At 42.8% G+C, this 12,870-nt stretch overlaps 1 protein-coding gene across 2 annotated transcripts in view; it reads right to left on the bottom strand.

The window, feature by feature from the left end:
* Window positions 1-10,130: 10,130 nt before the first annotated feature.
* Window positions 10,131-12,870, bottom strand: part of LOC146611285 (uncharacterized) — a 49,344-nt gene continuing 46,604 nt past the window's right edge. For both annotated transcript variants that reach the window (XM_085345269.1, XM_085345268.1), the window contains exon 17: window positions 10,131-10,232. In XM_085345269.1, coding sequence (XP_085201395.1) covers window positions 10,131-10,232 — 102 coding nt within the window. The remainder of the gene's footprint in view (window positions 10,233-12,870) is intronic.

The raw sequence follows: 12,870 nt of genomic DNA on the forward strand, positions 1-12,870 counted from the left end.
ATCCATATCCGCCTCCTTTTTATTCCATTAAGAATTTATGCAAAGGACATAAAAAAGCAAACAAACAAAAAAGAAAACCTCCCTGGGCTAATGATTTTGTGGGCTGCTTACTAAAGCAGACCTGTTGGCTTGTTTGTTAATGGAATTTCGAGTTCACACAGTTTATTAAAAATAAGCCGATGTGTTATTGTCTCATAAGTGTCCTCAAAGCGCCCCCTGTTTATGAAGCTGTTTACACATTGTGAATAAAACAAAAATGTCGGTGACACACAGTTAACGAGTTACAGTAGCTTCCTCTAGTTTGCACTCTCCATTCCCACATAGGTTAACGCTGTCAGGTAACTTTGCCACTGAGATGCAAAGCAGAGGGTGAATTTGAGTGGGCCTGTATCTAGAAGTAAATGTTCAATATATGTCTTTCTTGCAATGCCACATGACTCACAGTTGGATCACTTCGATAGTTTGGATCGGCATGAAAAGTCTCCTGGTTAAATGATCACAGAATATATCTACTTCTTTAAATACAAAGCCAAAGGTAAAGTCTTCACGTAAACATCCAGTCACCGAGCTTAAAGCTGAAGCTATCTTTGCGCAGGCTGTGCACACAAGTGACTGTGTGGATGTTCTCTCAGAGATTTGTGTTCGAAACGTCTGTGTCACCTCTCCAGTGTGAATTATTTGAATTAGAATTTTTCTTTTTATGAGAAGTGGAACTCATGATTGCTCTCATAATCCTTCTTTCACTTTCTCGCCACGATGATTTCTAAATTATTTTCGAGAAAATGAATTATTGTATATTTTGTTGGATATCCACGAAAAATCTTTTCAAGTGTCTCTGCCAGCGGAACAAAACCAAGACCTCCAAGGTCAAGAGACTCAAGGCCCCTTCTTTGTTCGCTGGGACATAATTGTAAATTTGATTGAAGAAGCATTTGAATGTGGAAATGTTGTGGAAAAAGAATCAATTTTTCGGAAATAACTGTATACAGCCTTTGTCTTTCACTCAGTCGTGTTTGGAGGGGGGGAATCACCAGCAGCTATTAGAGTACCTGGGTCTGACCTTGCTGTTCCCATCAGTAGTGACGGCCGTGCTCCTGCTGTGAAAAGCCCTTCACAATGGAACACATATAACATTATCTCAAACGTGTCATGTTGTAAATCAGTGTCAGGCAGAGATGAACTTTAGTAATTCAGTGTTAGAAAAACCTGACGAATCTAAAACACTTTTCATCAGTTTCAGCAGACCACGGTGCAACTAAACTCACCCTAAAGATGAGATGTCTCTACAAATGCTTAACCCTGTAAGACCCAGCCATCAAAAAATAGCCAGAAAATTTTTGTAACTGAGATGTTTATTAACCCTTGTCTTTATGCATGTTCAATCATCCAGGTAAGTAAATCCCAAAAGGTTGATTCTGTTCATCTGGATGTAGCGTTTTCAGTGGGAGAAACGTTTCGTCATTTTTTGTATCGCATTTGATACATTGGGTGTTTTTGGCAATTTTTTGTTAACAACGTTGTTAATTTTAGGCCAAAGAAGAGTTTTGTCCATAACATTTTGAAATTATGGCAAGTATATATATTGTTGATGAGATAGAGGTCTCAGAAACTAATGTAGCAAATATGATACAAAGGGTATTATAGGGTTAAATTACATTAATATTTTACCTGTCCCCTACAGCAATTGTTTCCTTTTTAACAAATGCTGTCTATAGGGGACTTAAATTGTTACATTATCAGACATGGAAAAATAAATTTTAAAAAATAAGTCCCACCAGTGGGTCTTTAAAAATGTCTCTAAGGAACTTAATTAGTCGTTAAAAGGAGTGAATGTACTCTGAATTTAAGCTACTGTATTGACACTTCTGAACAGCCCTGTCGCACACAAGGAACCACTTTGTTACTCTTCAGAAAAGTTCATGTTCATTTGTCATTGCATATAATATAAAACTAATTAAGCATAAATATGCCACTTTTCAAAGTAATAAAACAGAGAGCAGGCCAGAGGCGATCAGGGATCTGAGCTGTCAGTCACTAACAGAGGCCGCCTGGATCTGTCAGCAATCTTTTAACATTTGTCTAAGGATATTTTTCTGGGGTTGTATCAACAATTTAGGAGTATATGTCTCCAAATCAATATCAGCCAGACACACTATTCAGTGCTCTTTTGAGTCTTGAACCTTGTAAACTTAAAGCGAAATGTCTTCAGGTTGCTCCTTCGTGGAGAAGTGGGATGCTATTATCAACCTGGATTTTCAGGTGTGTGGGGTTTTTTTTTTAACATGCAGAAAAAAACAACAACTTTCAAACCGCTTATTTTTTTATCAAAGTGTGATTAAATGCAAAGCATGTATCTCTCGATCATTAGCAGGCATTTGTTTAGGCCGTGTGACTCAAGAGTGCCTGCCTCATGTGCTTTCATTGGACACAACAATTTTTGTGTAAAAATAACTTTGATTAGCAGCGATGCCTGCTGCTTAATCATTATAAAAACCCAACCCTATAATCGTAGTTTTTGTCCCTCTTGGTGCAGAACAAGAACCTTTTAACACCACAGTGAAATTATTGTTATTACCATTTGCACAGAGCTAGTTTCTGTGTTTTTTTTAATGTTCACCTTTCTTTCAAGTGTATTTAGGTAGCGGAAATTCTTTAAAAAACTATATTGCACTTAGCTGTTAAAGCCCCATCATGTTGGATGTGTGTGTGTTATGACTTACAGAGTAAATGCTTAAAGGGTTTGAGTGTAATAAGAAAACAAGTAAATAACCCAAGAAACAAACTAAATGACATTGCATGATAGAAATCTATGACAAAATGACCCTGCTTCTCACTTTGTGACAACAGTAAGGCTTCTCTAATAGGTTCACGTTGTCAATCACTGTTTTGAAGTCTTATTGAAGTCAACAAGATTTCATTGCTGAAAGACCGACAATAATTCAGGCTAAACTTTAGGTATACTTTGTGAGTGTTCAGCTCAGAGTGTCCAGAGGCGTAAAATAATGACGATTTGTCAAGTCCCGCGGCGTTTCTGAGGAACACAAAAGGTGGACGCGGCCGCTTTCTTATTCTACGCGTCGGGTTATGGATGAAATCCAGTAGAATGACGCTCCCATGGTAATTCACGTGTATTCCAGCCCTAACCCTAACCTGATCCCTAACCTTAACCAGCACTTTAATGACGTTAGATAGTGTTTGCATGTTTCCTCATTTTTCTGATCTCGTAATATAGGGACGTGTTGGGTCCCCGGAAGCGTAATATATCGACGATTTGTCACCTAGCATAAAATTTTATGCTTTGATAGTGAGAACGTGTTGGAGTGTCTACCATATGCCAACACAGAGCCTCTCAGTTTCTTAGAACCACCTTTTCTATGAGTTTTTAAAAAAATAAAAAAATAAATAAATGTTTGTGCTTTCATAAACCATGACTCAGAACAGGAAGTCTTAATCTATCCACTGGCAGCACTGGAAGCCCAAACATTGGCCACAGTCCCCAGGGGCTAAGTTGTCGGGCAAAAGGGGATGGGTTATCAGATTAGTATGCCAGCAGACAGTTTTTAATCTCTTGATAAGAAAGGCTTGCACATAATCATAGCTTCCACCCTGATCTAAAACACACCTGTACTCTCCCTTGTTACTCTGATCTCACACATCTCATTTTCCTCGCAATGTAAGCCCTTAAAACCTCTGGAGATAATTCTCAGAAGGTTTCTGATATAAGTGACACGTTTCACATTAGAAAGACATTTGATCCAGTATTAACATAAAGTATTGATTAATGCAGCTTTAAAGTTTTAGGCAGGTACACAGAAGCCGCCGAGATGTGACCCTGAACAAGTTTACTTTTGGTCCAATGCGAATTTGTTTTATTCCCTCTGCTACCAAATAAACAGGCGGCGTACTCAGACTCAACTTTCCCAAAATAGAACTGCGGTCCAACATGGCACCACAAAACAAATTTTCACAGCATGTGCCTCTGCTAACATTTTAAATGGATTTACACCATGTCACCGCAGTGCACAAACACGGAGGAAGTCACCGTGATCCAGTGGACAAACCTCTGTAACAATGCCTCCTCCTGTGGAAACAGTCAGAGGAGAGAAAGTAGGTCTGAGGGATTCAAGCAGTACAAACTACAGACTCTCAAACAAATGTGAAGCTTTGTTTTCTGAAAGAAAACTGTTGCCAAATTGTTTGTTGTTGCAGCAGCAACAACAAAATGAATAATGAACACCTTCACACGGGCGCCTGTTAATGAACTTTCTCCACAGGAGTTCATAGGTAAAGAGTGCCTCGCTTAAACCAGGATTTAAGATTTATATATTGTAAACAGAATTTAGTTCTACAGCGCTGTGCAAAAGTCTTGAGCCACCCCATTTCTTTATACTTTGCTAAGAAAATGGGAAATAGGCCCGTGATTTAGGAAAACATGCGCAATCATCTGTGTAAATATAGTGTGTAAGGTAAAAACAGATTGATTGAAAGTCAATTTGGTATGACGACATTTATTCTTCAACATAGCCTGAACTCCTTTAAACAAGCATTCTTTTAGTCTTAAGGAATAGTTATTCAAAGCTCTTATTTGGGTGTTGGCTGCTTTTGTTTTGTTTTCTGTCAAGATGATCCCACAGGTCTCTGGGGAGGTCAATACATGACTGATAGTGTGTAAGCTTTTCTGTCCATGTATGTTTTCACTGTATTGTATTGGATTTAAGCCCTGTGGGAGTGTCCCCCCCAAGAGGGACAATGGACCCCCTAATGATCCTCTACCCAATCACAGCCCTGTGGGGGGGGGGGGGGGGGGGGGGGGACACTTAAATCTGGATGACTGAGAACCTTAACAGTGTTAGGTACCGGCTGTGTGCAAACAGGAATAGGACCCAAGGTGCAGACTCCGGAGACAGAACTTAAACCAAAACAGCTTTAATGCTGAACTCAAACATAACATAACTGGAAAAAGGTCAAAAATAAACTAACACCAGCGGATTGACAAAACACACAGCAAAATAAACGGTAGATCGCGACACGGACACAGAGAAACACAGAGCTTAAATACACAGAAGGAGCAATCAGGGAATGAATAACAGGAGGGAAACACAGCTGGGGTAAATCAGAACTGACGAGACAAAAGGAAGCGTAAACTGAACACACTGAGATAAGACAGAGACCTTCAAAGTAAAACAGGAAACACATAACACAGACTCACATGCAGGCACTACAGAGGGAACAGAGACGTGGGACCAGGGCAGACACAAACACTGACTGAACACGGGGATATAGGAACTAAGGACACACAGAGACGCGAACTAGACAAGGGGATACAGGTGATAGGGGAGACAGAGCAACTAAAGAAGACAGAGACATAAACCATAAGACAGAACTCAAAGAAACCAAAGACTAGAAAGTATAAATAATATAATAAACTCAAAAACCCTGGGTCAACGACCCAGGCATCCTAACAGTACCCCCCCCCCCCCCTTAAGGGCTGGCTTCCAGACAGCCCAAAACAAAACACCAAAACAAAAAAACAAAAAACAAAAAACAACCCAACCAGGGTGGGCGGCGGGGGAAACAGGATGGAGGGCTCGAAACAAAACCAAACAAGGAGCCAGAAAAAAAAAAAGAACAAACAATGGAGCCCGGAAAGCAACAGAACAAAACACAGGAACAAAGTCCAAAACAACAGCACCAAGGCCCAGGCATAGTCCAAAAGCAAACAAACAAAAGAGCTCACGAAAGGCGCAGAGGCCCAGGCAATAGTCTCAAAAAAGTTCAGGGGGCCGGCCCGGAGGCTAACGGCACAACAGTCCAAACCCGGGCAGGTCAGGGGGGCGGCCCGGAGGCTGATGGTCCAAGAGCCCAGAAAACAGGTCAGGAGGCCGGCCAGGCGGGAGGCACCGGTGGCGACGGAGCAGATCAGGAGGCCGGCCGGGCGGGAGGCACCGACGGCGACGTAGTTCAGGGGGCCGTCCATGACGTCCAGTCATCGGCCGGACAGGACGTGCAGGACGAGCAGGCCGGACAGGACGTGCAGGAACAGACAGCATGGAGACCTCAGGAGCAGACGAAGCTGAACACTCGGAGGCCGGACCAGGCGGAGCTGCAGACTCGGGGGCCGGACCAGGCGGGGCTGCAGAGGCTGAGGTCGGACCAGGCGGAGCTGCAGACTCGGGGGCCGGACCAGGCGGAGCTGCAGACTCGGGGGCCGGACCAGGCGGAGCTGCAGACTCGGGGGCCGGACCAGGCGGAGCTGCAGACTCGGGGGCAGGACCAGGCGGTGGAGCCGGTGGTGGCTGAACGGCCTCGCCAGAACCATCAGCAGACACTGGGATGTGCTGGCTGGGTCCTCCCGGACCCCCAGCTGACGAGGCAAGAGGCTGAACGGGCCCCTCGGATCCTCCAGCAGGAAGAGACGGCTGAAGCGGTTCCTCGGACCCTCCAGCGGAGACAGGTGGCTGAAGCGGTTCCTCGGATCCTCCAGCGGAGACAGGAGGCTGAACTGGCCCCTCGGATCCTCCAGCAGGAAGAGACGGCTGAAGCAATTCCTCGGACCCTCCAGCGGAGACAGGTGGCTGAACGGGCCCCTCGGACCCTCCAGCAGAGACAGGTGGCTGAACGGGCCCCTCGGATCCTCCAGCAGAGACAGGTGGCTGAACGGGCCCCTCGGATCCTCCAGCAGAGACAGGTGGCTGAACGGGCTCCCCGGGCCCTCCAGCTGACGTGGCGTGAGGCTGAACGGGCTCCTCGGGCCCTCCAGCTGACGTGGCGTGAGGCTGAACGGGCTCCTCGGGCCCTCCAGCTGACGTGGCGTGAGGCTGAACGGGCTCCTCGGGCCCTCCAGCTGACGTGGCGTGAGGCTGAACGGGCTCCTCGGGCCCTCCAGCTGACGTGGCGTGAGACTGAACGGGCTCCTCGGGCCTTCCAGCTGATGAGGCGTGAGGCTGAACGGGCTCCCCGGGCCCTCCAGCTGACGAGGCGTGAGGCTGAACGGATGACCGAGGAGAGGAGTGACGGTGGCGTCGCTTCCTTTTAGACGAGGGAACAGGAACCGGTGGAGAAACAGAGACCTCCTCCTCATCCTCCGACCACACAGCCGCCAGAAAAAAGGCAGGCGAACGGACAGGCGAACAAGGTCCCGGCTGGCGTGAGGAAGGGGAGGAAGCCTGCAGTGGCGATGAGGCAGAGTGTGCGTTGCCCTGCGGCAGCAGTGGGGAAAATGTAGTGAGGGAGAGAGCAAGGTCACTAGCCCTGACTTGCTTTCTCCAGGCAGTTATGGTGTTCCCCAACTCAGTGTCCTTAGCAAACTGGCTAAGCCGGGGATTATGCCGAATGATGGCCTCCACCGCGCTCAGCCCCACTGCCATGGTCCTTAAATCCGGGGACTGGGCGATGCGGTCGAGCAGGCTCACCAGCCGCTCCATCTCGCCGTTGAACTCTGAGAAAAAGGAGTCTGCAGGGTCCATGTTCTGGTCGCGATCTTCTGTGTGCAAACAGGAATAGGACCCAAGGTGCAGACTCCGGAGACAGAACTTAAACCAAAACAGCTTTAATGCTGAACTCAAACATAACGTAACTGGAAAAAGGTCAAAAATAAACTAACACCAGCAGATTGACAAAACACACAGCAAAATAAACGGTAGATCACGACACGGACACAGAGAAACACAGGGCTTAAATACACAGAAGGAGCAATCAGGGAATGAATAACAGGAGGGAAACACAGCTGGGGCAAATCAGAACTGACAAGACAAAAGGAAGCGTAAACTGAACACACTGAGATAAGACAGAGACCTTCAAAGTAAAACAGGAAACACATAACACAGACTCACATGCAGGCACTACAGAGGGAACAGAGACGTGGGACCAGGGCAGACACAAACACTGACTGAACACGGGGATATAGGAACTAAGGACACACAGAGACGCGAACTAGACAAGGGGATACAGGTGATAGGGGAGACAGAGCAACTAAAGAAGACAGAGACATAAACCATAAGACAGAACTCAAAGAAACCAAAGACTAGAAAGTATAAATAATATAATAAACTCAAAAACCCTGGGTCAACGACCCAGGCATCCTAACAAACAGACGTTTAAGATCATTGTTATGCTGAAAAATTAAGCTATTGTGTCACTTCCCTCGGCCTTTTCTCCCTGTTTCCCTTCTTTAAAAATGGCTTCTTGAAAGCCACCCTTCCACTGACACAGTTTCTGATGAGGCTTCATTAGACAGTAGATGGATTGTCAGATTTTTCATGTTTCTTAAAAACATTATTTTCCATAGACAGTTATTTTAGGTCTGACTACTACTACTACTTTTGTCCTTCCCTTGTCCAGATTCCTTCATTTCTTTAAACACGAGGTACACCACATGAAATATAATTCAACTAAAGAAATAGGAAGAAACAGTGTGTTAAATGAGTTCTTTGCTAAGTTGTTTATTTTGTAGACATAACACTCATTCATCCTTTGACTTGGGTGTCTTTTTTATGCTTGAATGATTCGTAGATCGGTGTTAAGTGGCTTAACAAACAAACAAAAAAAGGATTCCTCTGAAAATTGTCAGATACAAGGAATGCACCAAAAAAGCAGCCACTGTCCAAAGTAAAACTTTGAATGACCTTTAGAAAGCCTGGAGAGCTATTGCTCAATACTACTTTTAAAAAGATCCAAGAAAATCTGTTTCCTTGGAAGCAAAATATGAAGAAAACATAGGTGGCTCAAGATTTTTGCACATTACTGTATCTTAGATGTCACATGGCTGAAGGGAATAATAGTTGGGAAAAAATGTCCAATCATTTACATTGCAGTTAGGATTTTTTTTGCACAGCCTTTTAAATCCCACAACCCGAACTCAGGTTAAATGTCTGTTAAATGAATGAAAGCTGCAGAAACACAAGGTTATAACAAGGGTAGAAAAAAATATAGTTAATATATTTATCTTTTAGTTTTTAGAACTAAAACTAATTCAGAGCAATAAAATAGAAGGCCACATAATCTGAAATAACTTTTAGTATTGATTTTTTTTTCTAAATGCTAAATGTTATGAGATTTATCAGTTTTCGATTTCAAATGCAATACAAGAGCATGAAGTGAAGAGCACAAAAACACAAAAGCCAGTTACAATTCTGTATGAAACAAAAGCTGCATGAACTAAATATTTTATAAAGCCGTTTTGTATGTTTCCTGCTAATGAATCACCCGTTTCTACAGATACAGTTTTAATTAAAATAATTGGTTTTTCCTTTTAGAACGGAAAAATATGCAAACTTTTCCATCTCAGCGAGGGGTCTTCTTCATTATGCCACCACCGTTCACAGTTATGGGTATAAACAGTGTTTTTTTCTGTTAACTGATTAAAATGTCAAACACACAAAGGCACATCAATCAGTTCCAACTGGCAATAAGAAGACCTTTCTTCTGTTTGAAAGCGAAATGTATGTTGCTGATCATGTTTTTAGGGTTTTTTTTTCCACATAGCAGATGTGAATCACAGCCAGCCTTGGAGTTTCTAACAGAGAACCAGAACAGGCAATGTCCCCGACCAAAGAACAACCGAATGTTCAAAATAATCACACACCCAAAGAATGCCCACCTCCGCTGGCCTCTGATGAGTTGTTTTTAGGGGGTGGGGGTTTGTGCTTCTGCCAGCAAAGAGAGCTGTGAGTTTTCACAGCACACTTCAGCATCTGGGTGTTGGCTCCAACCAAGGGCTTTTACATCCTTCATTACTGATTTGTCTCAAAATAAATGTCAGTAAACACAAATCAAACCAATCTATGATATGATACGATGTGACATAAATCAGTTTGTATTCACAAAATTGATTTCCGTGACATAGTCAGTCTGTCAGGCTGTCCAGGGATAGGATTTGCTACAATGAATGCATTGTCCATTATCTAATAAAATATCTGTACAACTCAGGAAATATATATATATTAAAAAAAAAAAAAAAACTAAATCAAACCATCAATTTGAAAAAACTAATTAAGTTACACTGTGTCATATAGTTCTGTACCTCAAACTTCTATAATTGTCACAACAAAGATGGATCAGTCTCATTTAGTAAGCAACACTGCAGTCTCTGCCCTCACTAATGTAAGTACTCTGTGCAATAACTCTATAACTCATACAGCTTCAGCATGTGCCCTTTTGAAGTCATGCACAAACTGACAAAGCAAGCCAAAGAGCTCCTGAGAGTCTTGATCCGCCGGTTCTCCAAATTTCACCTATGCAGAAGAGAAAAAAAGGTTTACTGATTTATAAATAAATAAATAAATAAATAAAATGAAAATAATGTGGCAGCAGTTACATCTTCCATGACCACAGGGCTTGTAAAAAAAATTGTTTTACAATTAACAACTGCAATCACTTTCATTTGTGAAGTGGTGCCTGGCCCGCGCATGTTCTTCTTAACAATAGTCTTTTGATTTAATTAGCTCATATGCTGCCTCAGCATGCATCCCAATCCTTGAGTGCCCTTATACAATGATGCAGACATGTACTGCCAAATTAATAGGTAGACCTAGGTGGTTAAAAGGGTCACTGGCATACTAATGTTAGTCATTCTGAAGCCAAAGTTTATTACAAAGGGTCACAGTGGTTAAACGTACTAATTTGCTGACTGCATGCTGTTGACTGTGCAGGTTAAAGTTCAGACTGAAGCCATATGCTGTTACTCTTTCCTGGTATTATTTTTGTTATGTTTTACAAATGTGTAATTTCTCTAATGAAATTAACCATAAGCTTACTTACAAGCAAATATTATGTACTATAAATCTTATAACGCACACCAAACAGCTGACTTGAACACACACAGGATGTGCTCACTAATAATATGAAACAGCCTTCAGCACAGTTGGGCTTCATCTTAATTGAATTTGTTCCTTTACATCTTGCTCTTGTAAAGACATTACAAATTATTACGTGTTAGACATGCTGCGCTGGAAGGCGAGTTTCTTACCTTTTCTAATGATCAAGTCTTTTCAGTTTTTGTGCTAAGCTGTCAGAAATGACTAAAGCGTCTTAGAGACTGGCCAGCGATCCCCTAGCAACCACTGGTCCCAAGGGAAAATTGCGTGTTCCCTGAACACTTGGCAGAACTGGCCACTTGCAATCAGTAGGTAAAACTGGTGGCAATGAGGTATATCATGCTACACAGAACCCCCTTCAATTAATACCCGATTGCCACAGTTTCCTTGCATTTGCATGGAAGACAAATACTATTCGCCGAGCAGTATTGAAACTGTGTATCCAAGTTTGTCTTCAAAGTAAAAGTCGCACCTTTTGAAACCTTTTCTTTTACTTTAACGGCAAATACTACTAGTGTTTGTTTCAGCGCTTTCCTTGTGACTGTGTACTGCCATACTTAGAGGTTGCCACTGGGTCGCTGACCATTCACTAAGACTGTGTATATGAGACCTAACCTGGCTGTTGATTCTATTGCTATACCTCATGTCAGCAAAAAACTAAATAAATATACTTCCAAAGATATCACATTTCAAGCTGCTGAAGCAAAGCTGCATATCACTGCATGAAAAAAATCGCAGTCAGCCTAATAAAAAGCGAGCTTGCCGTTGTTATCACTTATTTACTGCAGTTGGAATATCATACAATTTGCCACAGTTAGCTAGCTCACGCTTTCACAGTGTGATTGGCATCATTTTATGCTTCACACTTATTCACAGCTGTGTGGCTATCAGCCGACTCAGTCATTAATATTCACCCAGATGTACAACATGTATATTAGAGCTGACACTAATGACTTTAGCTCTGCTAATGCACTAACGCCAGCCCTTGTTTTTGTAGCTCCCTGTAGCATCCAATCTTTAGTTGCTTATAGTATCTGCTATTTTGTTGGTACTGTAGATTTAATGACAATGTAAAAATGTAATGTTCATGTTTGTATTTATGTAGATGGGGAATTAGGTTTCCCAGCAGAAACCTTGTTGCTGCTAAGATTAGTTGAGAGCTTCATGAAGGAGGACCTCGGACTAAAATAAGAAAATTCCCATGGCAAATATATCCAAAGATCTACATTTAAAGACAAAGAGTATTTGTAGTGGCTGCTGTTTCAGAATAAAAATGAAGGAGGACATTGGCGCTGTAACACAAGCCTTGCTCTTCCAAATACTTAAAGCGTAACAGCTGACAGTCAGTGCATTTGTATTACTGTGTGCTTTCAGTTCGTAGAAACAGTTACACAGGTGTAAGATTCAGCAAAGTCCCCAGCAGCAAAAGGAAGATGTTAGCTAATGGTTAACACTGTTCTCACCATGAAATATTATACTCAGATGTGCAGATTAGTCTATTTGCATACTTTAATCCTCACATTTTTCACTGTCTGCCAGGGATGCTCAAAATTATGTATAACTGGAGCAAAAGACTTTCTTTTACGTGGTAAAGTGTAGAAGTTTAATCCTCTCAACAGTGTTTTAGCTGATTCGCTTCCTTGTCTTTTATGCACGCTGAACATTTATGAGTATTTTCACAAACACATGCTGGGCCCAATAAAATCAATTTACTAACCCATATGGATAAATATGTCATCCACCCATTCACACACAGGTAATGGCAAGCTACATTGTAGCCACCCTGGGGCGCACTGACAGAGGCTGCCGGACACTGGCGCCACTGGGCCCTCTGACCACCACCAGTAGGCAACGGGTGAAGTGTCTTGCCCAAGGACACAACTACCAAGACTGTCCGAGCTGGGGCTCGAACAGGCAACCTTCCGATTACAAGGCGACCTCCCAACTCTTGAGCCACGATCGCCCCATTGTAAATTGTATACTACTGAACTATCCTTATATAAAAATATCAACATACCTAAAGTATGCCTGCTGTTGATTTTATTAATACAAATGA

This window comes from Diplotaxodon limnothrissa, linkage group LG20 (genome assembly GCF_057381915.1).
Source record: "Diplotaxodon limnothrissa isolate DT_005_m linkage group LG20, D_limnothrissa_male_GT1.1, whole genome shotgun sequence".
Taxonomy (NCBI): Eukaryota; Metazoa; Chordata; class Actinopteri; order Cichliformes; family Cichlidae; genus Diplotaxodon; species Diplotaxodon limnothrissa.